The sequence below is a fragment of the Canis aureus genome, chromosome 14 (assembly GCF_053574225.1).
Source record: "Canis aureus isolate CA01 chromosome 14, VMU_Caureus_v.1.0, whole genome shotgun sequence".
Classification (NCBI taxonomy): Eukaryota; Metazoa; Chordata; class Mammalia; order Carnivora; family Canidae; genus Canis; species Canis aureus.
Window position 1 is genome coordinate 30,181,244 of NC_135624.1, and position 27,259 is coordinate 30,208,502.

The following is a 27,259-nucleotide window of genomic DNA, read 5'->3' on the forward strand; positions in this document are numbered from 1 at the left end:
ATAAAGAAAATCTTTAAAAAAAAAATAGAAAATTCGCCTTTGGATACCTGGTAACCAAGTCACTGGGTAACCACATTGACATGATAGAAGGGATCACCAGTAGGAAGAGGCTTTACAGGTAAAGACAGATCTGGGGAACTTCTAACCAAGATGGGGTAAACAAGGACTGGATTTATTTTCCAACCTTAAAATACCTGGGGGAAAAAAAACATAGGGAAAAAAAATAGTGTTTGGGAGGCCTCAGTGGCTCAGTTGGTCAAATCACTGATTCTAGTTTTGGATCAGGTCATGATCTTAGGGTCGTGGGATCAAGCCCCATTTTGGGCTCCCTGCTCAGCTCTCTTCTCTCTCTCCCTCTGCTCCTCCTCCTGCCTGTGCGTGCTCTTTCTCTCATAAATAAATAAATAAATAAATAAACAAACAAACAAACAAATAAAAAAATAAATAAGTCTTTGGGTGCAGCACCTGATTGGTGGTAAAAGTCACAGGCCTGGCACACCAAAGGTATTTTGGAGGGACAAGGAGTAAAGCGATTCTTCCCAACAACTACCAGTTGGGAAAATGACACCGTTTTACCCCGAATCCTGCCTTTTTTTTTTCTTTCTTTCTTTCTTTGTGGAAGAGAGTCATAAGCCTACAACAGAATTTTATTTTTTGGATAGATGAAAGTTCACTTTAAACCTCATTGAAGGAAAAAAAAAAAGGAAGTCTCTAAAGGACCCCGGGGTGGGATGCCCGGGGTGGCTCAGCGCTTTAGTGCCTGCCTTCAGCCTAGGGCATGATCCTGGAGACCCAGGTCGGGCCCTGCTCCTCCCTCTTCCTGTGTCTCTGCCTCTCTCTCTCTTTCTCTCTGTGTCTTTTATGAATAAATAAATAAATAAATCTTAAAAAAATAAAAAGAACCCCAGGAGTACCCAGTGACACCAGTCACTATCAGATTATTTTCTTCAATGCTCTACACGGCTCTTATCAGATGCTACTCCCCTTATGTATTTTCTGTTTCCTCCCACCTATTGCAAGCGTCTAGAAAAGGGGATCGTGGGATCCCTGGGTGGCACAGCGGTTTGGCGCCTGCCTTTGGCCCAGGGCGTGATCCTGGGGACCCTGGATCGGGTCCCATGTCGGGCTCCCTGCATGGAGCCTGCTTCTCCCTCCGCCTGTGTCTCTGCCTCTTTTTTTTTTTTTTTTTTTTTTAAATTTTTTTAATTTTTATTTATTTATGATAGTCACAGAGAGAGAGAGAGAGAGGCAGAGACATAGGCAGAGGGAGAAGCAGGCTCCATGCACCGGGAGCCTGATGTGGGATTCGATCCCGGGTCTCCAGGATCGCGCCCTGGGCCAAAGGCAGGCGCCAAACCGCTGCGCCACCCAGGGATCCCTGCCTCTTTCTTTCTCTGTGTCTCCCATGAATAAATAAATAAAATCTTAAAAAAAAAAAGAAAAGGGGATCGTGAGCAGCTCGGGTGGCTCAGCAGTTTAGCGCCGCCTCCAGCCCAGGGCCTGACCCTAAGACCCAGGATCGAGTCCCACATTGGGCTCCCTTGCATGGAGCCTGCTTCTCCCTCTGCCTGTGTCTCTGCCTCTCTCTCTCTCTCTCTGTCTCTCGTGAATAAATAAAATTAAAAAAAAAAAGAAAAGAAAAGGGGATCGTGCTCCCCCTGCTCCCGAGCACGCAGGACAGGCCTTGGCCCCCAGCAGGTACTCAGGTCCTATTTCCCCAGAAGAGGTGGGGAGCAGGGGACCATCGTGAGCCCGGGGCTGCACACAGCATGAGCGCTGGCACGGGCAGCGGGGCTGTTTCCGGGGGTCCCAGATGCTCTGTGACCAGACTCTGAAGTTTCACAAGCGGGGAGGCCAGACCAAGCAGGGGGGCCAGCTGAAGAGAAGCAGGGCGCAGAGCAGGATGGAGGGGAGGCCGCCTGCCCACGGCTTACGCACGTCCAGGAGACAGAAACGGTTTGGGTTTTCATTTCTTTCCGGGGGGAGAGAGTTTGCGGCCTGCGGGGAGAGATGGCCTGCTCAGCCGGCGCCTCCTTCCCCAAGAGCCGGGCCCTCCTCGCGCCACCAAACCGGCCCGCGTGGCCCGGCGCGTGGCCAAGCGCTCGGCTACCGTCCCATGCGCGCTCCCCTCTCTTCAGGGTTTGCCACGTTTCCATGGGATCTCTCTCTTCCCTGCTCCCCTTCGCTCCTTCTTTTCTTCTTTCCTTTTCTGTGGGAGGAGGAGACAGGACAGGGACATCCTGTGTCCCCTGCTGAGCCACCGCCCCCTCCCTTGGTCCCGAGTTGGCCCTTCATCGCTGCGTAACTACGGACAATGTGTAGAGTTGTGTTGGTTGCTAAAACTACCTATTATACAAATGGTTTCATTTTGCACGGATCCTTCTGCACCTTTCTTTTTTTGCTCAACGCTATTCGTGTGGCTACATGCAGCCCTGGGCTGTTCGTGGAGTGATTCATAGCGGTTCTTTACCGCCACGTGAAACCCGGGAGCCGGTCTCTCCAGCCCTCGGTTCCCCTCCCTCCTCTACTGCCGGGCAAGCTCCACGAGAACGGGCCATCTTCTAGGTATTAGAACCGCACCTGGAAAAACTGGTTAATTCATCCCAAGAATTTGTCAACCCTTCATCAGCAAGCATTCCACTGTGTAGGTGACCACGATTGTTTGGTCCGTTCTGCAGATGACATCTGCATTATTCCAGTATTTTTTCTCTTTTTGTTTTGTTTTGTTTTTTAGGTTTTATCTGTTTATTTGAGAGAGAGAGAGAAAGGCATGAACAGGTGGGAAGGACAGAGGGAGAAGGAGAAGCAGGGAGCCCAACATGAGACTCCATCCCAGGGCCCTGGGATGGCAACCTGAGCCGAAGGCAGACACACCTCACCGACCGAGCCCCCCGGGTGCCTGCAGCATTTTGCTCTTTTAAACAGGGCTTTTGCAGGGATATCCTTTGCCCCGTCTCCTTGTGCTCATGTAGGAAAGAATTTCATTTGTGCCCAAGAGGTGAAGCAGCTGAGTTACAGGTGAATATGTGTAGCTTCAAATTTATTAAAGCTGCTACATGCTTTGCAAAGTGATTATGGCAAGACTTGTCATCACCACCACTTTATTATATATTTTATATGTAATCTATGTAATAGATATTTTAAAAAATTTTTTTAAAGATTTTATTTATTTATTCATGAAAGACACAGAGAGACAGAAACAGAGACACAGGCAGAGGGAGAAGCAGGCTCCATGCAGGGAGCCCGATGTGGGACTCGATGCTGGGACTCCAGAATCACACCGTGGGTCCAAGGCAGGCACTAAACCGCTGTGCCACCCAGGGATCCCCCATTTTTTAAATTTTTAATTAAAAATTTTTTTTGGTATTTAAGTCATCTCTACACCCCACATGGGGCTCGAACTCACAACCCCCAGATCAAGATTCACATGTTCTTCCGAATGAGCCAGCCAGGCACCCACCCCTGTATTAGACACATAAAAAGCTGTGGACCTAACAGTTCTGACCTCAGAACTACGGCACTCAAATCCCTCTGGAATTTTTCCATGCATAAACCGTGTACGTAACAGAGATCTCCTTCTCTTTTGGCAGGTGGGACGATGCCCACGTCCTCTCTGACAGCTGCTAGTGCTGTTGTCAGGATGCACCTCACCTCGTGAATCAGTCCCCTGTTGGTGGGTATGAGGTTACACCTGAAAACATCAAGTATTAAGCACGTTTGCATGTCCCGTAGTTCTTTTTGCGGCTACGTATTTTCTTGGGCGGATGTGCTATAATTAACTAGTCACACGTGTTTGTTAACAGAATGGTATAAATCTTGTATTTTTCGTAGAGAAATTTCCCAAGAGTTGGAATTTCGGTCAGTGCGTTAATATTTCTTGTGCCTCTCATGTATTGCCAAAAGGATGATTATAATTTAGGCTGCCACCCTCCTGGCAACTGCATTATGTAAGTATTGTGGGCGTTTTTGTTTTGTTGATTCGACCTTGAGCGTCCACATAGGCATGATTTTCCTCTTGGCAAAGGAAGCAGGGCCCTGGCAAATACTTGTTGAGAGCAAGGATGGCTCCCTGGAGGAGGCCTGGGTGCCATTCCAGGAAAAGGGGCATGCAGACACTGGGAGAGCTTGTCTCCAACTGGAAGGAGATTAAAGACCCAGAGGCCTGGGGAGCAAGGCTGGGCTTCCTGGGGGCCACACTCCCTGTGCATTCCTGCCTGGGCTGCCCCTTGCCCTGGCTGCAGGGTGTGCAGCAGGGGAACCCGCCAAGGGCCGAGCCAGCTGCGAGCCCTGTCCACCTGTCATGGGTGGGAAAGCTGCTGGGAACGGAACAGATCAAAATGTGATGACAGTGGTTTGAGGCAGCAAGCCCCCTGGACACCCCCCACCCAGACTGTCTACTCTCCAGCTGTGCAACTCAGGGCAGGGGGGATGTGTAAGTCCCCGCCCCACACCACCACCCACAAGATGCCCGTGTCCTATTCCTGGCACTTGGGACAAGGTTACCTCAAACGGCAAAAGGCACTTTGCAGATTAAGGTTTTTTTTTTTTTTTTTGTGTGTGATTAAGGTTTTTGAGATCAGCAGTTTATTCTGGAAAATCCGGGCAGGCCCAATGTCCTCGCAATGTAATTATGCACGGCGGCGAGAGGGGCAAAGAGGGAACAAGGAGATGTGGCATCGTCACCACACACTTGGAAGATGCAGCCAAGGAAGGGCAGCAGCCTCCACAAACCGCAAGAGCCAAGGAGAGGGCTTCTCCCCTAAAGTTTCCAGAAGGAACACAGCCCCGCCAGCACCTTGATTTAGACTCCTGACATCCAGATCGGTGGGGGAGTACATTTGGGTTGTAAACTACTGAGTCTGTGGTGATTTGTTATGGCAGCAATAGGACAGTGGGCCCACTAAGCCCCCGTGGCCCCACCTGTAAAGTGGAAATACTAATAGCACTTATTTTATGTACTTTCTTTGAGGCTAAAACACACTAAGCTATTTTAAGTGTTTAGAAGGATGCGAGGCAAATAGTAAGTGTTCAATAAACACCTGGGCAAGTCGCTTGACCTCCCTGGGCCAGGGATACCCGGGAACAGTGAGGCTTCTCCTGGGTGCAAACGTTCTCGGGGGTCCATCCCACTCTGTCTCCCTGGACCAGTGGGATCCCGCTGCCGCTCTCTCCTTGGCAGGTGCCTGAAGCCCTTGAACTGGGACAGAGCCTGGAAGGTGCCAGGACAGATACCATCCTGAAGCTCTGACCCGCCTCCCCCGGGGCCCTGGAGGGGAAGCTGACTGGGGCGCATGGGAGTCAGGCTCCTAACCGCTGCAGCGGGTCATCACAGCAGAGCAGCCAGGATGGCAAGAGATTGCATACCTTCCAGAAGGTCATGGCAAGTCGAAAAATCATCTCATCTAACAGAACAGTGATTTACCATGCTCAGAGCTTAGCACACAAGCACATGCTCACACGTACACACATAGCATGAGCACATGTCTCCCCCGCCCTTGCACATGAGAAGTGATTCAATCTAGGAATGAGTAGTTTATCAGGGACCAAGTGGTTTCAAACAGAAATTTATTTCTCTGTATTTATTTTTCCCCAGAGGCTGGGGAGTCCAAGATCAAGGCCCCAGCAGATTTGGTGTCTGGTGGGGTCTGCTTCTGAAGAGGGCTTTCTGCTTGCTGTGCCCTCACATGGTGGAAGGGGTGAGGGAGCTCTCTGGGACCTCTGTCACTAGGGCACGGACCCCACTCGGGGGACTCCATCCTCATGACCTCATCACTCCTCAAAGGCCCCACCTCCTGATAGCATCACACTGGGGGTTAGGATCTCAGCACATGAATTTTGAAGGGACACTAACCATGGCAAGAACACATGTGTGCACATAGACATACACAGAGACCAGCGCAGACACACACATGCTCCCAACGGCGCCAGGAGGGGCAGACCTATGGACTCCCTGTTTTCTAGATGAAGAAGCTAGAACATAGAAGGGAGAAGGCTTGTGCAAGCTCATCCCATTAGTTGGAGCCGAGCAAGGCCAGAACCCGGGATCCACCGTCCTGGGACCAGCAGTGCTGGGGGGTGGTGACCCAGGGGTTCCTTCCTAGTCCCCTCCCGCCCCTGCTCATCCCCCCCCCCCCCCCCGTCTCGGGTTGCACACAGGCTCGAGCTGGACTGCATTCACGACAGTGCCAATTGCGTTTGATTTCGAGGGTCAGGACTCCGGGTCAGGACTCCGTTGTCTCTGACTCCCCTCTACCAGGCCGGAGGGAAGGAGCTCCACCTCACAGCATTCTCCTCTCAGCATAAGTTTGGTGGGATGGGGTCCGGCTTTTCTTTCTCCGCTGCCCCAGCCAGATGTTACCTGCGGCCCCATGATGTGCTTAGTGCTACGGGGAGCCCGAAGAGAGCAGACCGGCCGGGGCCTGGTAGGACCTTAAGTCTGTGCAGCGGCCTGAGCCTTGGAGCCGCGTGACCGCAGGTGAAGGTGCAGGTGCAGGTACAGGTGCAGGTGAGCAGCCGAGGGCAGGACACTCCCCCGTCCCCCCAGGGGCTGGATGGGGCCACACCGGATTAAGGGGCAGAGGCCAGGCTGGCCCGGGCCATCTCCATCCTTGCTTTCATGGTCACATGTTGGTTTGATTAAAAAAAAAAAAAGGCAAAATGCTTCAGTGTTATTTTTCAAAGTCCATGACCAGTGGCCTCAGAACCACTGGGTGGATCTGCTCAAAGTACAAAGTCGGGGCCCCGCCGGCTCCACCCCTGCTGCGGGCAGGTGGGGAGACCCCCAGGTGTGGGGGAGGACTGCCAGTTGGGGGGCGGCGGTGGGGAGCACTGGGCACCTGCTCCCGGTGTGGCTCCCCAGGACCTCCAGGCTGGAGGGGTCGCAGGGGGCGGCAGGGGAGGGGGTGGGTAGCTCTGGGCCAGGAGGCCTGCCCTGCGGGGAGGGTTCTGCGACCTGGGGTGAGTTATCATCGCATCAGCATTTCCCAGCCTGACTCATGAAAGGGAGTGACCTTCCGTGGAAAGGCGGGGGGTGGGGGGGTGGGGGGGGGAGGGCAGAGGAGGAACTTCTACAAGAAGTTTCATTTTTATTTTTAAACTCACAGCTCCACCTTCGACCTTCGTTGGTGTGTGGGTGACCCCGGGGGACAGCTGTCTGTGAAAGGCCCAGCTCCAGACCCCGCGGCCCCTGGGCCCGAGACCAGCACCGGCCGTGCTGCCCCAGGCCCCCGGTGCACCTGACTTCTGGGGCAGCTCCACTGGGGGGGGGGTCGCCCTCTGTGCGGTGTGGGTGGTGCTGTCGGGGAGACTAAGAAACCCCTGCTGGGGCCAGAAGGGTTTCCTCCACAAAGTGGGGGGAACCAAGAACACTTTTGTCTTCAGTTGTTGGTAAAGTTTTTTTTTTTTTAAAGATTTTGTCTATTTATTCATGAGAGACACACACACACAGAGGCAGAGACAGAGAGAGGCCTGTGTGCACAGAAGCAGGTTCCCTCTGGGGAGCCCGATGCGGGACTCCATCCCAGGACCCCAGGATCACCACCTGAGCCAAAGGCAGATGCTCAACCACTGAGCCACCCAGGCGCCCCTGTTGGTAAAGTTCTCATTGGCCCAAGAAGCTGAGGAATCTCCTTTTTGCTCCCAATGTAAGAAGAAGCAAACGCAAAAGCAAGGATGTTTAGCACTTTCATCTTCCCCCTGCCGCCCGATGAGGTAGTGGGTTCAAGCTTCCTTTTCTAAAACCACTAGGAGCAGTTAAGAATGATCTGGAGAGGGGATCTCTGGGTGGCCCAGCGGTTTAGTACCTGCCTTCAGCCCAGGATATGATCCTGGGGTCCCGGGATCGAGTCCCACATCAGGCTCCCTGCATGGAGCCTGCTTCTCCCTCTGCCTATGTCTCTGCCTCTCTCTCTCTCTCTCTCTGTGTGTGTGACTATCATAAATAAAAATTTTTTTAAAAAAGATTTTATTTATTTATTCATGAGAGACAGAGAGAGAGAGGCAGAGACACAGGCAGAGGGAGAAGCAGGCTCCATGCACTGGGAGCCCGACGTGGGATTCGATCCCGGGTCTCCAGGATCGCGCCCTGGGCCAAAGGCAGGTGCTAAACCGCTGTGCCACCCAGGGATCCCTAAATAAATAAAATCTTAAAAAAAAAAAAAAAAAAAGAATGATCTGGAGGTAGAAGGTGAGGGAGCTGTGCCAGGCACGTTGGCACGAACAGCAGGCTGAGGGAGGCAATTATCACTTACGGGGCCCTGGATTTATACTGGACCAGATGCACGTCTTATATTTTATGAAAAAAAGATATTTTTCAAAGTAAAACACACACACACTTCACAAATTATTCAGGAGGGCCTATTGTAGAATGCCCCACGTTGTCTGTTCTCTGTTCATTTTGTGAGGCCAGCGGTGTAGGCCACGCTTCATGGACAAAGTAGGGGCTGAGGGGCAGGCCGACTTGCCCAGAGTCCCTCACCTGTGAGGGAGACACCCCGCCTCAGCCCCAGGCCTGGAGGATCTGAAGCCCACATTGCCGCTTCCAGAGGCCACAGAAATGCTGAGTTCAGCCCGAACTGACCAGCATTACCAGAGAAATACCAAAGGTCACCCCACACATTTAGGTAATTTGACCGGCTTTCAAGGCTTTAGGGTCTGTGATTCCTGGAAGTCCCATCTTCTTGAAGACATGTTCATGTCGAAGAGTGGAAGGAAAAGACCACCCCCAGAATGGGAGAACCACCCCCAGAATGTTTGCAAATCATATATTTGAAAGGGACTTGTATCTAGGATACATAAAGAACACCTACAACACATTAACGGAAAGACAAACAAGCCAGTTCGAAAACGGGCCAAGGTTCTGGGTAGTCATTTCTGTAGAAGAGTTTGCACAAACTGAGAAAACACGTGCGAGCGGCGCCAGAGAAAGAAATAGAATATAGTACCTGCACCCCGAAGTCTCCCAGGTTCTGTAGGTTCCCCCTGGGGCAATGGCCATTCCTGGCTTGCAGCCCACATGGATGGTTTGCCAGACAGACCAGACAGAATCAAAGTGCAGCCTCCAGAGTCTGGCTTCCTGCACTCAGCACGGGGGCACCCCTGTGCGCCGGTACAGTGGTCGCCCCCATCACCTTGGGCGATCAATCCGTTTTTGTGCCCGTGGTACTGCTGAGGACGTCTGGGCACTCTCGAGGTTTCCACGGTCACAGAGTCCTGCTATGGACACTCTGCCCTCCTGGTCTGTGTGTGCACACGCTTCTCCTGGGGCGTCTCTGGGTTCTGGGAGCATCTCTGGATGTCTCTGGGCCCTGGGGCATCTCTGGGTCCCCAGAGTGTCCCTGGGTCTCAGGACGACTCTTGGTCCCGGGGTGTCTCTGAGTCCCGGGGCAACTCTGGGTCCTGGGGCATCTCTGAGTCCTGGGGCATCTCTGGGTCCCGGGGTGTCTCTGGGTCCCGGGGCATCTCTGGGTCCCGGGATGTCTCTGAGTCCTGGGGCAACTCTGGGTCCCGGGGCATCTCTGGGTCCTGGGGTGTCTCTGGGTCTTGGGGTTTTTCTGGGTCCTGGGGCATCTCTGGGTCAGGGGTGGTCTCTGGGTCCTGGGGTGTCTCTGGGTCCTGGGGCGTCTCTGGGTCCCGGGTGGTCTCAGGGTCCGGGGGCATGTGCGTTCAGCTTTAGTAGACAGATTCCCAGGCAACTTCACTTTCACCCTGTCCCTATTTTCTGCCTCCTGCCCGACTCCCCCATCTTCCCCTCTCCTAGCAAGCTGGCTCGCCCACCCCAGCATCTTCCCCTTCGGGCTGGACCAGACGAGGCCTTGGCTTTAGGGGGAAAGGGAACCCCAGGCCACCGGCCCAGTGTGGAAGGGAAGGCAGGAAGGCCTGGGGGCACCTGCTGCAGACCCTCCAGAGCCTTCCTCCTCGACCCGACCCCAGAGCCAGAGCCGAGGTCCAGGCAGGGCCGCAGTCGCCTGGCGTCGGGGGCGGAGCGGCCAGGGGAGTCCTGCGCTCGGAGTTTTCTAAGGGGACCCGCCGAGCAGGAACTCAGCCCGCACATTCGGACAATGCATTCTTGTGAATCTTTGTCCCGCGGCTTAGCGGCCACAAAAAGAGGACCATTGTCCAGGCGCCTGTTTACTGGGTGGGAGTCAGCAATGTGCAGTGCAAGTGGGCAGAGCAAATGTGGATCAGAGGCTCCGGGGCCTCGGCCCTTGCTGGGGCGGGTGCTCCCCAGGCCTTTGAAAGCCAGATGCTTCCCCTCCAACCTGACCCCCCTCTGGAGAGTGCTTTTGCCAGGTTTCGTGCAATCGCTCATTCAAGGAACACTTAGGCACTAACCGCATGTCAAGCGTGGCGTTTGTTTGACTTCACCTGTCACTGGGGAAAGTGAGGTGTGCCCACCCCCCACCGCCGTGCAGGGGGGTCACCTGGGGATGCTGGCTCCCTGCAGATTGCTGGGCCCCCTCTTGAGACTCAGAATGGTTCTCAGATTCTCAGTCTCTGAGGAGAGGGCCCCCGAGTCTGACTTGAATCCGAGGTCCCCAGATGATGCTAGTGCAAGCCCGAAGAGCTGGCCCTAATGTATTTTCAGGCCAGCGTGCAGACGGCACACGTGCGATCTCCATTCTCAGATCTGCTGGGACCTGTAAGGCGGCACTGAAAATTCTGTCCACGGGAGCGGGAAGCCCAGCACAGCCCAGCACAGCTTCTCCCGGGGGTGCTTTTGCAGAAGGTCAAAGTTTTGGGCTTCTGAGCCCCAGTCTAGGGTTTTTGCTGTGTGGTAAGATTTTTGCAAAACAGCTGTGTTTATCTGAGCTTTAATTCCTGTTTTCAGGAGCTTGAGTGTTTCGACGTTTGCTTGCACACGGGGCTGCTGAGCTCACGGAGGCCAGCTCCCTCGCTGCTGCCTGCCGCCCTTTCGACACCCACCGGGACCCCACGCCAGCCCCACCTCTGGCTCCGCTGCAGAGCAGCTGCAAGGATGGTCCCTGGCGGCCCTCTGCAGGCCAACCCCCTGCCCATTCACGGCTCCCGCCTCCCCGAAGGCTGAAGTGTCCACAGGGGGCTGGGGCCGGCTGGCCTTGACTCAGTTTCTCTTCAGAAAGGGCAGCCAGGGAGCCCAGTAGCAACACACAGACAGCCCCAGGTCATGGCTGGTGGCCACCCGGGCCCTGAGCTTGGGGTTCAAGTCAGATCCCTGCCCTGCTCACCTGGAAGGCAGGGAGACCAGTCCAGAGGCTCAGGGCAGGTGAGGGGTCACCGTGCAAGTGGGGGCGCCCACCACTCTGGGGGCCCCTCCGGCCATTGCAGGGGAGGAGCACTCTCTCCCCAGCCTGCGCTGTGAGCTCATTGCCTTCACCTCCCCATCAGCAGGGGAGGGGGGGCTTCAGCTGGAGGGCAAACTGCTGACCCCAAGCAAGCTCCTCACGGAGAGAAGGGGCCCCCAAAATGACCAGTGCCTCTCCATCCCCGTCTCCCCGCCTCCCTGCAGGCTCCTCTTTGCAACCACAGGCCTGCAGCCTCTTGATGCAAAGTGTATGGGGAACTTGCACACTCAGATAGGTGGCCTCGCCGGGGGTGGGCACAGGGGCAGCCGAGGCTCATCTGCAGAGAGGGGAGCCCGTCAGCTCAGAATTAGCTGATCCTGCAGACCCGGGGGAAGAAGATTCCACCCGAGAGGGATGAGAACACCCGCGGGTGGGGAGCAGCGGAGGTCGAATTGTAGGTACCCTTTCTCCTCCACGCACCCCTGCCACCGTGCTGGGTGACAACGTGGTGTGGGCTAGAGGAGAATCGAGCAGGCAGAGGGGGGCAGGCTGCTGCTGAGGCCACCTGGACTTGGGGGTCACCGTGCCACCATGAGTGACCCTGAGCCAGGCAGCTCAGCATTGCGGGCGGACGTGCCTCAAGAGGATTTTCGCCCACGGAGGACCGAATGCACACACAGGAAGCGGGCTCATCCACCATCTAGGCCTCAAAGGCCCGAGAGCCCGGAGATGAGAGGTTCCTCCGGTTTCCAGCATGGCTGGGGGAGGGCTGTCCGCGGCTCCCAGCGCTCCACGGCGACAGGTCTGTAGTTTCCACCAGACACCGTCCCAGGTTTACAATAATACAGAACCAATGGAACCAGTGCAACACTGATTAGAGAGAAAGCTGCTGCCCCTTTGCCTGAATGATCCAGAGGATTCCACTAGCCCGTCCCAGAAATACCCCAAGTCACTGGGGTATGGCTGGGCGGGCTTACCTGGCCCAGGTGTGTGACCAGCACCGCGTCCACGAAGCTCAGGGCAGGAAACAGGAGGATGCCAAACGCTTCGGGGGCTTCGGTGCTGTAGCCTCGGGCGTTGCCCACCTCCGCGCCTCTGGCTGGAACTTGGCAATGCGACTAGGAACTTTCTAGCACAGCCTTGGTGCCAGACCCACTCTTTTAGACTCCTGACTTGGTCTTTTACCAGCCATGGCACCTCCCATGTGACAGTGAGCCCTGGGTCTGAGCCTCGTTTTCGGGCTCCGTAAAGTGGAGGGGTGCACATGTGCTTCTTGATGGGTTGAGGGGTAGATGAGGTCACATAGGTCCAGCCCCTGGCCCTGGGGCTGCTCCCTGCCCTCCCTCTTTTTTTTTTTTTTTTTTTAAGATTTTATTTATTCATGAGAGACACAGAGAGAGAGAGGCAGAGACACGAGCAGAGGGAGAAGCAGGCTCCATGCAGGGAGCCTCTCGTGGGACTCGATCCTGGGTCTCCAGGGTCACACCCTGGGCTGAAGGCAGCGCTAAACCGCTGAGCCACCGGGGCTACCCCCGCCCTCCCTCTTCACATGGAGTGGGTGCAAGAATGGGGGGGAACCCCAAAATGCTGAGATCTATGTTTTGCAAGCTGAGGAACGCAATGGACATTTTTATGCATCCAAAGCGAGCTTTTACACAGGAGCTGGACTGATCTGTTATCCATCCCCCCACAAAGCACAGCCAAGCAGTCTTGCTTCTCTCCACATGGAACACAGTGGACAAGTCACAAAATGGTTTGATTTCAGATGTTTGGGATCAACTGAGAATATGTTTATTTAAAAGCAATTTTAAATATTAAAAAAAGTAGAAATTAACACATACAGTACTGAAAAAACAGTCACATTAAATACATGTGAAACGACAAGCGTACTGATGTCTGGTGGTAACATCCAGATGAGAGTTTGGAATTTACCTGGTGGCGCTACGGGATCCCTACACAACATGTAGAAGTTCTAGGCAATAAAAAAATAAATAGCAATTGCTGTTCAACAGTAAAATAAGATACAGACTATTTGCAGAATGTAACTTTCCCCTCTGGGGGAAAAAAAAGAACTAATTAACTATTTTTTTTCATAAGGTTCCATAACCTTCAAAATACTATATCATGTACAAGATTGCAGATCGTGGTTCACTTATCAGACTCACACCGACCGAGATCACCAAAGGTATTTATACCTAGCTTTCCTATGTCCCGCAGTAAGCTGGGTTAGAGAGAACTCAGATTCCTCATGAAAACAAAAACAAAACCGGGGCAGGGAGGCATTAAAAAAAATGCGTTTGTGTAAAGTTGTTGCAAAAGAAGAAAAGAAGAACAGACAGTGACTCCATGTAATTTTAGACATCTAGGTTTTGAGTTTTTTTTTAGAAAAACCAGTTTATTTTGAGATCAGCTGGAAATACTGTAGGCCACGAAAACGAATAGTTCTTTAATGCAACTAAAAACGTGTACTTGAATGAACCAGGGCCCTAAGTCACTCCGGACGGAGACCTCCTGTCCTGACACCAGCGTGGCCTGCGAGCAGGGGCTGCAGATGCCCCAGGAAGGGCTCCCCGACGCCTGCCTTCTGTGCGGGGAGCTCACGGGGTCCCCCCCCTCCACGGGCGACAACTGCTTAACATCACTTTCCAGAACAGCTGAGATGTTGTGTTGCAGGTTTGTCATGCAAGGTTTACCTATCAGGTGGTTATTCGAAGTTTTCATAGTACTCACTTAAGCAGAACTAAATCACTATTCACTGAGCGCGGAGACGCTGCTATGGGGGCTTCTCCGAGGGGTCGGTGGGGAGTTGTGCTTCTGTGAAATGGACCTTTCTCTCTCGCCGCCGAGGTTAGCTGCTTAGAACTCTTAGCTCTCGGTGCTGTTGCCAGCAAAGCAGTTTAAGCAAACGTGACGCCAGAGGGACACACGAGCCTGGCAATCAAGAGAGCAGCCCCGCTGCCCCGGGAGGGCAGCTACTGTGTTCTTTCCAGAACCCGGACTGATGGCCGCAACCCCATCCTCACGGTGTTGGCACCAGGAGGCCGTGGAGGCAGACTCGCTGCAGGGAGGCCGCCGGGTCACGGGGCCCCTCGCAGCGGCGTCCGAGCACTCGGCTGGGACCTGGCTTGACAGTGCCGCGTCTACACAGCACAGCGTAAGCCCGGGAACCTCACCTACGACTGGGGCGTGATCAAGAGCACGGGGGAAGAAGAGGCTGGTTTCGGCACCCGGGTTCGGTGGTGGGGAGAGCGTGGGGGGTGGGGGGTGGGGGCCTGACCTTTGAATCCGTCATCTTCGTGAATCCGTCTTTCACGAGTTTAAAACTGACCAGGGGACAAGACTAAGAAAATAATTTAAGTTGACGTATCAGATGCTTTTAACACGTGTGCGGGATGCGAATTCAGGATAGGATATGGAACTTCACGCTCTGGGAAAGCCAAATGACTGACTAGAAACAGGTGTTGCGACCTTATAATTTCTGCTTTAATGGCGATCAAGTTAAAAAAACGTACAGTTCCACTTGTCCGTACTATTCCTTTATAAAAGGCAGATCTCAGGTAAGCTTCTAAATGCATGCATAACGTAGAGGCTAATGTTTCCTGGCGGTCCTCGGTTCCTCAGAGTTGAACTTCATCAGATGCGTTTTAAGCTTTTGTCAAAATAGTCGTGAAGGATATGTTATTTCTGCATAATGAGGTAATATCTCAGGGGCGGGCACGCATCGCCAGAAGACAGTATACAGCCACCTGGCCTACCCTGCGCGAGGCGGTGGGGACGGTGAGGTGCCACCGAAGGTTTTGGGTCGGTGGACACTTTGCCGGAGGAGTAACACTTACACACTGAACCGAGCACTTCTCTCTGTAATAAATACCCACGTCGGTTGCGGTAGCTGTAAACTGTGCACCCAGCTAGCACTACGGGCTGCTCTCACGGAGCTGAAAGTCTCACCTGGACAACAGAACCCACCTCTCTGCTAAGGCTGCGCTGTGGGCAACGCGGTTGCGAATACTGTTTGGTGAGGAACAGAGCCGCTCCCCCGCCTCCCAGCGGTTGCTGGAGACCCTCTCCCCGCAACGCCAGCAGCTCCTATGCTCCTGGGTTTGTCTGTCTGCTGGGAAAAGGGCATCGGGATGGAAGTGCCGGGCGCCCAGGACGGCGCGCCGGGCCCAGGGCCCCCCCACCACCGGCGAGGGCGGAGCCCACGGGGTATTTACAGCACACACCGAGTCCCCTCCTGAGGTGGCCCTTCCGGGAGTCTCTCGTTCTGTAACAGCAGCTATATACACACGTGTGCACGGGGTTACGTGCAGGCAGCAGGCGTGAGGATGTGGACAATCGTCGGGCTCTGCTTTCTGCTAGTCGGACAGGATGTGAACAAAGGACACCGGGAAGACCCCCTTCCGTTCGGGCTGTCCTTCGATGTGTCCGATCTGCAGGGAGGAGAGACAGGCGTCAGGCCGCCGGCGGCCCCGCGGAGCCCACGCGCGCCTGGACTGGGCCCCGAGGCCCGGGGCGGGGCGCGCGCTCACCCTGCCCCGCCGTCAGCTGCGTACTACGTACGGTCGTAACACAAGGTACAACCGCTCCGGCACTTGCACGCGGATGTCACGGCGCACACATGGCGGGTCCGTGAGGCAGCCCTGCCTGGGACCCTCATCCTGTCTGCCGAGGTCTACACCCACCCTGACGGGGGGTGGGGGGTGGGGAAGAACCCGCCTGCGCGCTCACACAGGCTGCAGACCCCCGAGTCCATCCCCCACCTGGGGGTGCGGCTGCCTTTCTGGCCCCGTGACCTCACACAAACCTTGCGATGCCTCCTGTTTGTAAAATGGGGCTAAGATACCCTTTCTTCTCAGGCCTGTTGGGAGATTCTATGAAAAAGCACACAGATGCGAAGGGCTGGCTCTGGCCCAGGGCTTGTTTCCTGGCTGCCGTGGGGAAAGGAGACGGGGAGGGCCTGACGTGGACGGTGGCCTCTGCGGCAGCTCCGCCGTCCGCCGCCTGCGCCTGTGACCACGGCCGCCTGCGAGGACTTCCTAACTATCTCGGACCGAGAGGTGCTGCGTTAAGAGAATCCTCTCACGAGCCTTCAGCAGAGAGCATCGGACACGCGCACCGGCCGGAAGGGACGATGCACAGACAGGAGGGTGGCTTGACGAGCCAGGCCAGGCCAGCTCTCGTCGCCGTCCACAAGCCCCCGTGGTGTCGGCGGTGGCTGGAGCTGGAGCTGTGGGCTAGCCTGCGCTGCTCCCTTTACCTACGGGGCCGGTCACCTGGGCAGCCACCTGGGCTACCATGCACGGTTCTCTCACCTTGAGGGTGGACCCGACGGCAAGACCTCACTTACCCACCTGGGGGGTGGTCTTAGTTGGCGTCCTGCCCCTGAGAGGATTTGTGAATCGGAAATCACTGGTGGCATGGGCGACATTATTTTCACGTCTGGCTCGGCATATGTGCTGACGGCACACAGAATCTCCACCAAGGGCAGCCCTGGTGGCTCAGCAGTTTAGCGCCGCCTTCAGCCCAGGGTGTGATCCTGGAGACCCGGGATCAAGTCCCACATCAGGCTCCCTGCGCCTGCTTCTCCCTCTGCCTGTCTCTCATGCATAAATAAATAAAATAGTCAAAAAAAAAAAAAAAAAAAAAAAAGAATCTCCACCGAGGAGGATGCTAGAGGCATCAGTGAAAACTTTCCACTTAACTCGCTCTGGGCCCTCTGCTGTTATTATCAGATTCCTAGCGAAGGATCCGATCATTGCTTGTTTATAGTAATACCAGCGTATCACCAAGCGAGTTCTTGGGACACCCTTGGGAGGCAGGTTACTCCTGTCTCATTTCTGAGCAGGAAACAGGCTTATGGGAGGGACGTGCCTTATTGGAGGCCACAGAGCTACAAAGTGACTCCCGCCGGGGTCTTCAGAGCCCACCTCCTTGTTGTGATTCTAACCTGGCTCTCTAGCAGCTCCACGCCAGGAGCCGGCTGGACCTGGGAGAGGCAGGAAGGGCCACCGGGGCCGGGCCACCCCCCACCCCCGAGAGAGAGAGAGGCCTCATCACTTCCTCCGGGATGTCTCGGCTGCAGCACTGCGCACATTGCAGGCCAGTCCTCTTGCTCTCCCAAGCACCCCTGGCTTCCACTGGCCAGAGGCTCAGAGCACCCACCCTCCCAGGTCCTGACAATCGGAACTCTGGGGGGCAAAGCTGCACGGGCCTCTGAGCCGCTGCTTCGGTCCATGCAGAACCTGCGATCAGGAGTCTGGAGGTGCTCTCCAGGCCCAAAGAAAGGAAAGTCAAAGGAGCACGCATGCCTGCTGCATGTGGACGTGTGTTTGCATGTGTGTACATGTGTGCGTGCACCTGTGCTTCGGGCCCTGGCAGGCTCTGCTGGCTCAGCTGTGAACTGCAGGTCCCTTCCTCAGCACACAGAATGGGTCCCTCCGGGCAGGTGGGACCCAGGCTGAGAGGAAGCAGCATCCCCAACCAGGAGAGACACCTGCCATGGTGGCCACCACCCACGGTGCCTCTGGCCTGCCGTTTGTCACAGGAGGCTCAATCCTGACAGCCTCAACAGCACAGATGCGTTGGGCTGCCCTTGGAGCTGCTGAGAATCTCCAAGCTGTGTGAGGACACTCGGGCAGCAGGTTTTAATGTAAAAGGGATTTTTGTAGATATTTCTGTTTACTCCCGTAAAATCAAGGGAGGAGGGTATCATGCCCCACTTTACAAAGGCAGAACCGCCAGATTGAGGATGGAGCCCCCGGCCCTGATGCCTGGCCCGGGATGGCCTGACACGGGGACTCGGGCTCTGAGGTCAGAGATGCTTCCGAAGGCTGACCGCCTGCCTCCGACCTGTGTCACATGCTTAACCTCGAGCCTCAGTTTCACATCTGAAAAAGCAGGAAATGCCTGCGGCTCGCAGGTTGTACGATCACGAGGGCAAAGCACAGGCGCACGTTCGTTCTCCCGACCCGGTGTCAGAGCTCCACGCCTGCGTTTCTAGCACGACTCGGGGAGAGAAGACGCCCCATGAAAACGCTGGAGGGCAAGTGAGGACCCCGGTCCCCGGGGGCGCCCGCCCGAGGCGGCCTGGTACATACCCACCACTCCTGGTCCTCCTCCCCTGTGACGACAATCACTTCCCCCTCCATGAACGTGAGCTCGTCGTCATTGTCCGCCTGGCAGTCGTAGATGGTCTTCACTCGTCTCACCTTGTTTTTCCCCTTTAAGAAAGAACCTGGGTTTTAGCTGGACAAAAGCACACAGTGGCCTTGGGCCCGTGATTTACCCTCACTGAGCCTCCACGTCTCCTCTATGGAGGGGGTGGCAAGCGCGGGGGGCTGTGTGCTCCCCCACTCTGTGCCCCCCCACACCAGGACAGAGGAAACCGCAAGTGGGGATTGAAATCCAGCCTCGCCCAAACCCCTGAAGCACCCTGCCCTCCCCCACTCCCGAGAGCAGCTTGCAGAGATGACAGCAGAGTCTAAAAATGGTTTTGGGAAACATGATGTAAAGAGAAATGTGCAGCTTCTGCATACTGAATGCACAGCGTAAACAAATTTCTCAGTCCCCTCATGCAAAGTACCAAGTCAGCACATGCTGGTTAAACAGGGCGGCGGCCCAGGCTGGGAGGATTCTAGGCAGTTGCCCAAAATGTTTTAATTTCTGATCAGTTTTCACTTGCACTTTTATCTGCGGGACGTCTGGTTCTCTGCAGACAGACGGGAATGGAGAAACCATCTTCCAAAGGAGGTTTTTGGTGCCTCACTGATTAATTTGTTTTTTTTTTTAAAAAGAAAAAAGCAAGCTGTGGCTCTCAATGTTTTGGGTCAAGTGACTTCTCTCTGTCCCTGGTTTCTCCCTAAGTCACCCCACTCCCTCCTGCGGTTCCTCCCGGGGCGCGAGCAGTGGGGCTGGTGGGGCAGAGGAACCGAGGCCTTGCAAGTCTTCGTTGTCTCGGGCCCATGGCCCCTAGGTGATACTTGATAACGGGGAGGATGAAATGAGGTCATAAAACAACTGGCAAGTGCACGGCACGCGCTGGGATCCCGTACGTCGAGGTGCCTGGCGGTGCCTGGGCTCTCGGGACATCGCCCCCGTGAAGAGCAGAGGCATCTGCCGCCGTACATACGGACTGCGGTGGTCTCCAGCCCGAGGGAGAACGGGCTTTGTTTTTCCTGCCCTTCCCTTAGCGTGGAAGTGACACACTTTTACCGCAATGCTGATTTTATAATGAGCGAGGGCGGATCCCCTGTGTGCAGTGGGAGGCCTTCCGGTTCCTCACTAACCGTGCTCCTCAGCCGTGGGGGTGCAGCCGTGGGCGGTGCAGACAGTACACTGAATGCTCCCGGGGTGCTTTCCCAAAAAAAGAGTGTTTTTTGGGGGGAGAGGGGAAGGATTTTTATATTAAAATAAAATCGGTATATTGTAGAGAGCATTTCAGGAAAAGGAGGGAATGTGGGGTGTCAGCCGAACTCTGCTTGTGCAAGTCTCATTGGGCTTTGCCTCTGGTTCCTCTGGGAAGATGCGGGGAGAGCTGAGTAGGAGATTTTCAGAACCTTGAGAGGGAACCTGCCTTCCTGTGATTCTAAGAAAGGGAAATATCATCCTCCAGGCTCTAAGACAAGTGTGTGCGGGCTGCCGCTCATCCCTCACTGCACCAAACTGCCCGTGAGCTCAGCAGCTGCTTTAGCTCCTTCCGGTGTACCAGGGGACCGGGCTCAGAGAGGGTAAGGAACGCACCCAGGTCACACAGTGAAAGCGGGAGCTCAGGGTGGGTCCTGAAGCCTGCCGGCTGGAGTCCAACACCCGCGTCCCTAACCACTAGACTCTGCTCCACCACCATGCCTGAACCACAGCCAGCTTAGGTGAGCAAGCTTGTGATTTTTCTGTGTTAGCTGGGGCACAGACTCTCCCGCCAGGTTTCGGAGAGCAGCAGGGTTTTGCAAAAGCCTCAAAATTGATGTCTACCCACCGTATTGATTTTCCTGGGCAGTGGTACGGGCGTCTCTGGCAGAGTGGGCGTGAGGTCATTGGAGTCTTCAGATGCTTGCTTTTGGATGGCGTCTCGGGACTGCACATTTGGGGAGAGATCCGCCGGGTGTGCCTTCTGCGTGACGTCGGGGGGCTGCTGTGCCTTGGGTGAGACATCTCCGGTCTGGGGTTTCACCAGCAGGTCCCCCAGCTGTGGTTTGGGAGGCAGGTCCTTCATCTGTGGCTTGGGAGGTAAGTCTGCCAGCTGGGGCTTGGGTGGCAGGTCGCCCAGCTGCGGCTTGGGGGGCAGTTCTCCTGGCTTCGGTGGCAAATCTCCAATTTGGGGCTTGGGTGCCAGTTCTGTGGGCTTCGGGGGCAGGTCTCCAGGTGGTGGCTTCTGCGGTAACTCTGCCAACTGCGATGACTTCTGGAAGATCTCAGGCGGGATGTTGGCTTTATCTAGGGAGAGGTGATGGCTGGTTTCTGTTTTCCTTAGTGCCACTGTGGGAAGCAACCACAGAGAGCAAGGTCACCAGAGGGGACCCCGAGGTGGGGAAGCGCTGTCCCCTCCTTCGGTCACCGGGAGGACCGATGGAGAGTGAGTGCCTGTTCTTAGAAGATGAAAGTTGGAAGCCTAGAAGGTGTCCACGGGACCGTATGCGATTTCACGCCTCAGTTACGTAAGAACAGGATGTCCAAACTAATCCAGAATTAAAAAAACAAAAGACTATATAATACAAACAGGTTACAGAAAATTAGAAGGATAGAGTTAAGTTTTCCACAAGCCTGCCACCTAAATGTAGCCATTGACGGTAATGTGCCGTATTTCCTTCTGGACTTTTCTACGTGTTTTCCATAGGTAAAACTTTCATCTGCTTTTATCTGCACACCGCTTTAGCGAGAGGCAGGCATACGCCAGGTCAATAAAATTCCTCTAGCAGCAGTACATAATTTTTAGTGTTGCATTCTGTTCTGTGGCTGTAGCAGGATTCGTGATGAATGCCCCCGTCTCTAGGATCCCTATACTACAGAAGCGGTGAAAGGCCTCTCCTTTCGCCTCCTCCCCACCACCCCCTAAGCTAACCTCTGTTACATTTTGGTGATACAACCACACGTACTTAGGAAACCACACACCGGATTACAACACACACTTTGTCTGCAACTTCGTGTCTTGCCTACTCAATATGTTTGGGAGGATTTCCTAGGCAGATCCTCTCTATTCTCTGTATGGCCACGGCTGTGTAATTCTGCACAGCTTGGGGATTCTAGGTTGTGGAAGCATTCCCAAGGCTTTTTGCACAGCTTTGTCGGTAGGACCTAGGGCACTAAGGACATGTCTCCAAGTGCAGCTCCACCACTTACTGAACTTGCTGTGTGATCTTGGGTAAATTACACAACCTCTCTGTGCCTCACCTTCCTTATTTCTAAAATATGAGTTAATACAGGTAAAAAATTTGCCAATAGGACCTGACAGGCTCTAAGTATCATATAAGAGTATTATCTTTACTGTCAGGCAGGGTTCTTTGGGGCCGGGATTCATATTTTTACTTATTTTTGGAACTCTGGTTCCTGGTAGAGGCCAAGCACAGTGTATGCATCCTGCAAGGAGACAGCTGACAGAAGGCACAGTGAGCAAGTCAAACGAAGACTTTCATTCTAGAGGTACGATATATTCAGAAAGATAGTCTTCAAATTTATTAAAAGGAAAGGAAGATGAACCCCAGTGTTGCAAACTGTCACAAGCTGTACTGTGGCTGCTTCTGCTCATGGCCTGCTTGGCCACGTCCCAGTGCATGGGCTGGCCCCTGAACTTCAGCTGATGTGCCTCAGCTCAGAGTTCAAGCAAGCCAACGTCCTCTCTTGCAAATCGCCAACTGGTAAACGGATGTCTGAGGCAGGCAGTGATGGGGGAAGCTGGGGGAATCCCTGAGGCAGCGGGGCTGGTGAGCCGTGCTGTGAGCCACTGGCGGGGGAACAGCAACTGTAGGTGCTGGGCAGAGAGAACCCCAAAACATTCACGCCCAGTTCAAGGAATTTATTCTGTAAAAAAGGATCAAAGCCAGGCTGAGGTGCTCGTGCTTGAATGCTCAGCACGGCACCGTTCACAGCGAAAAAGCTGCATGCAGGCCGTGTGGAGGCAGGACGGCAGGGCCTGCCCAAGACTTCAAGGCACCAGACAACAGAATACTATGCAGCCAGGAAAAGTCAGACTGCATGCAATTTGTTACAGGAAATGCTTCTGATCTATAAGAAAAAACCAACCAAACCAAACCAAATCAGGGACACCGGGCTGGCTCAGTGGTTGAGCATCTGCCTTTGGCTCAGGTTGTGATCCTGGGGTCAAGTCCTACATCAGGCTCCCTGCATGGAGCCTGCTTCACCCTCTGCCTGTGTCTCTGCCTCTGTCTCTGTGTCTCTCATGAATAAATAAATAAAACCTTAAAAACAAAACAAAACATCACACCGTAACTTAAAACCTAAAACAGAAAAAGTACAGTGAAAGTGTTTCTGTTGGGTGATAAAAGAATCGGGTGGTTTGTATTTTTCTTCTCTTTGATTGTATATTTTTTAAATCTTCTAGAATGAATACATATACTATTATTATAATAGGCCGAAACAAAATGAGAAAATAGTTTCTCCTGTAGGGATGCTTGCCCAACCTTTGGCTATTCTATTTCCAAGCTGGTTTTGTGTTTCCCTGGCTCCAATGAAAAGTCCTTTCCGAACTGCTTTTTTAACTCTGAAGGAATGACCAGCAAACTCTCCCCCAAAAACTGGACCACAGAGAGTACACCGCTGGAGTGAGGCCCATTAAGAACAAGACAGGAACGGGCGTTCCCAGACCGACCCCCACTCCTTACAAAAACCTGGGAGGTTATGGTGCAGCTGGTGTGCGCAGACAGGACTGGGTGGAAGGAAATGGATACGAAGCAATACCACCCAGAGTACAGCCTACTGAAACGCTCTTCCCTTGGCCGTGATCATTCTACCCCTGAGAATGGCTTCTAAGCACACAACTGAAGAGGAGGAAGCAAATGAAGAAAAACCCTGCAAGACTCTGGTCCAGATTCCCAACAAAAGGGGTTGCTGCAGACGAGCCGTGTAAGAGTCAGGGCCGATACTCGAGCACTGGCCAGTGGCCTCGTGCAGTGATTCTAACGCGGGATGGATGGATGGGCCTTGGCTTTGAGCATGAACAGCTGCACACTTCACACAAAGAGAGAAAACCAGACGGCATCCACCTCTTGTGAGAAGAACACACGACCACCGCCCAGGAAGCAGTTTTGCTGAAGCCTGAACTTGTATCTGATTGGGTCTGGAGATCCAACTTCTGATTGACAGGAGACACAGAGGACAGAGGAACATGTTAAACCATCACATGGGGATGAGGTCAGCAGAACCCAAACTGGAAAAATCTACTAGGATGAATAGCTCAGTTCCTTCCACACATAAACTATGAGAAAAGGGGAGAGATGCAGGGAGACCATTAGCCTAAGAAACACAAGAGCCCCCGCCCCCCACCCCCCCCACCGCAGGTCGGGCAGCCAAAAAATAAAAAATAAAAAAACACAAGAGACCAACTCGCCAATTGTCCCATCAGCTGGACTTTGTTTCATTCACTCTTGATTTGAACAATTTGTTAAAGGAAGGAAAAAAAAAAAGGGTATTTATGAGACAATCAAAAATGTAAACTGGGGATTTGAAGGTATTAAGAAACGTTGGATTTTTAAAATGCGAGAGTGTCTGAGACGTGATAATGGTACGTAGCGTGTCTAGGTGGTATGATGTGCACATCTGCCACGGACTTGCTGGGGGTGGGAGACAGACGAAACCAGCTCAGGTATAAACTGGTCACTGCTGGAGCTGCGTGATGAGCCTCTGGTGGTGAGGTGGAGGCGGCTCTCTGTGTTTTAAAGTATTTTTGTATAGGCTTATGGTAATTTCAAAACCAGTTAAAAAAAAAAGGCAAGAGAAAAGAAAAGGAGCAGTACAATGAGGCGGTGGTTGGAGGGAGCTGGTCCTGCTGGGGTGCTCACAGCACACTTGCTTCTGGTGGAATGGCTCAGCGTGAACACCACCGTGAAGAGGGGTGCGTGTGCCAGGGCGCCATCCCCGAGTCAGGAGGGGTGGGAGTGGGGCTCATGCATTAGCATGGGGTCCTCCCGAGGATATGGCCAGCTGCTTTCTGGGGGACAAGTGCAGGCAGGCAGGGCACATGACAGTGAGGGTGGATGGGCGTGGGCTTACGTCCTGTTCCCTGAGAAAACAGAAGTGAGGTTTCTAGGAGCACAGAGAAGGTGTGAAGGAGAGTACGGCTAGGGCAGTGGCGAGTCAGTGGATCCCAGAGATGCCAGGCACCATCAGAGGCCCGTGTGAGCCCAGCGGTCAGGAAGCAGAGCGGAGCTGCCGTCCTGTGCTTCTCTAGCACGTCCCAGTGTGTGGAGCAGCCCAGGGTTGGTCAGGTGAGCAGAAGCCACACAGGAGGTGCATGGAAGAGGATGGAAAGCGTTAGAAGAGAGATGCTGGCTGGGGCGGGGCAGTGAGAAGGAGGCAGCAGCCACAGGGTGGGGGTGGGGGCAGTGGGGCTAAGGATAGCTGCGGTTTGGAAGCAAGAAGGGAGCTGGGGGGATCACTGGGTGGCGCAGCAGTTTGGCGCCTGCCTTTGGCCCAGGGCATGATCCTGGAGACCCGGGATCGAATCCCACATCGGGCTCCCGGTGCATGGAGCCTGCTTCTCCTTCTGCCTGTGTCTCTGCCTCTCTCTCTCTCTGTGTGACTATCATTAAAAAAAAAAAAAAAAAAAGGGAGCTGGGCAGGCAGGTGGAAGGAATCAGTGGTAACGTTCAATCGATGCGGGAAGAGCACAGGATCGAATCTGGGCAGACTGCAGATAAGTGGGAGCAGTGCTGCCGAAACACCTCAAGCTTCTCTGGGACCAGGACAGCATCTTGGGCCGAGGTTAAAAGAAGAAAACAATGACCTGAGATAAAGACTCAGTAAATCCAGGGAAGCTTCCTCTGTGTTCCATGCAGATTGAACCGGAAGCCACAGGACTCTCACTGCACTACAGTACAGGAGCCTGGCAGGTGTACCTCCAAATATGCCACTTGGCCAAAGGCCTCGGGAGAAGGGTGGATCCCAGCTTCCCACCACGGAGTCCTAACTTTGACTTCTGGGGTCAAAGGACTTGACCTGAGCCTCCGCCTGCACCTAACGTGGGCCCTCTGGCCTCGTGGGCCTAAGTGAGGACGGACGGAATGAAACAAAGGCATCTGGGTATTCTTAGCCCCCGAGGGGGAGCTGGCAACAAAGGAGGGGGAGCAGATAAGACAACGGACATGCTGGTCATACGGATGAAAAGCTCAATCAGGATTAAGGAAGATTTGGTCAAAGAACCGAGTGTCTTTGCTTGGCAAGGCAGCGGCATTCACAGACACTGCTTTCTTGTACTTCTCAGAGCACGAGTATCTCTACTTTGCATGATGGATGCCATCCCAGGGAAGGATTTCTGTGCCCCAGAAAGCGAGGGGCTTTCTGAAGCCATGATCTCATTTCGTCCTTACCAAACCTCACGAAGCAGGTATTCTTGCCCATGTTTAGAGGTGAGGAATCTGAGGCTTTGGGGAGCTTCCGAGTCCTCTGCCCAGGCCACACGAGTGAGGGTGGAGGTGGTGGTGGTTCCCAGGTCTCTCTGGGAAGGAATGGTATCCCCATACCCAGGGATGATAACATATCTTCTAGAAAAGGACTGTGAGTTTTTTGGGTTTTGTTTTGTAAAGTATGGTGTTTTGCTAATCACAAAACTTGAGTTTATAAATCTCTTTCTTCACTGAACAAATATTTATTGGGCATCTACGACATGCCAGGTACTGCTTTAGGCATCTGGGATCAAGCCATGTACGAAAGAGATGGAGGCACCTGTCCCCTTGGAGGGCACAGTGACGGTCTAGTTACATGAACACGAGAAAGAGAAATCTTACCTTTCTGAGGTAGTTTAGGAAGAACTCTTGGACCAAGGGCAGTCTTTGCAGAACCGGTGCTGGTTAACAAATAAGAAGCATTTAGAATCTCAAGATGCTACAATATCATTAGTGATATCATATTAAAAAAAAATCACAAGAGTTTGATGAATTCTCTAAAAACCCTTTCAAAATTTCTTTAGTGAAAGAGGATGGTCTGTTTTCCACAGTTCAAAATGTGCCCGGCTGGGGAGGACCCAGGGAAGGGTGGAAAGGTCAACTCTGTGAGTGATGAAGTTACCACTTCTTCGCCTTGAAACCTGCCCTCAGAGGCAACGTCTGAGAGCACGTGTTGCCTGGTAGCGCGTGACCCAGGGTGCTGCACAGAAGTCAGTGTCTTCGAGGGATTACTGTCTCTCACCCTAACTCTCGCCACCCTCACTTCTGGGCGGGGAAACTGAAGTCTAGGGAATTTTAGCCCAGGGTCCCAAGGCTGGCCAAGGGGAGGAGCGATAAATTGAGATCTCAGCTTTGTTCATTGCCAGGGCTTTGCGTCCTCCATGGCACCAGAGTAGACAGCTTGGGCTCTCAGACCTCTGGGCTCTCTCCCTGAGCTTCCCCTCCTCTTGGGGGCCCTTATAAAATGAATAGGGAAAAACACTCAAGTGTTGGGAATAGAAGTCCACCCCATGTATTCTGAATCATCCAATGTTCCTCCCCACACACCTGCCATCATCCAAATGCCAGGGCTGCAGGTGGCACCTGTTAGCTTGCACCCACAGGGCTCCCTTAGCAAGAGGCTGGAGCTATTCTCAGAGGAGGCCAGAGCGTGCAGACCCAAAGAGAAGCAGCAGCCGAGCACCTGAGTCCCACGTGCCAAGAGCCCCTCTGAATCTCTCATTTGTCCTCTTCTGTCCTAAGAACTGGCTTTCCCCTCTTTCTCTCCTGTGTTTAAAAGCAGAGGGAAGGGTCCCTGGGTGGCACAACGGTTTGGCGCCTGACTTTGGCCCAGGGTGCGATCCTGGAGACCAGGGATCGAGTCCCACGTCGGGCTCCCTGCATGGAGCC

General features: G+C 53.9%; 1 protein-coding gene across 2 annotated transcripts in view; it reads right to left on the reverse strand.

Annotated features, from left to right (window-relative positions):
• Positions 1-13,015: 13,015 nt before the first annotated feature.
• Positions 13,016-27,259, reverse strand: part of ASAP1 (ArfGAP with SH3 domain, ankyrin repeat and PH domain 1) — a 356,668-nt gene continuing 342,424 nt past the window's right edge. For both annotated transcript variants that reach the window (XM_077847265.1, XM_077847264.1), the window contains 4 exons: positions 26,213-26,271; positions 20,233-20,732; positions 18,359-18,481; positions 13,016-15,691 (listed from right to left, as the gene is read on the reverse strand). In XM_077847265.1, the coding sequence (XP_077703391.1) occupies positions 15,617-15,691; positions 18,359-18,481; positions 20,233-20,732; positions 26,213-26,271 (757 nt within the window). In that variant the 3' untranslated portion in view covers positions 13,016-15,616. The remainder of the gene's footprint in view (positions 15,692-18,358; positions 18,482-20,232; positions 20,733-26,212; positions 26,272-27,259) is intronic.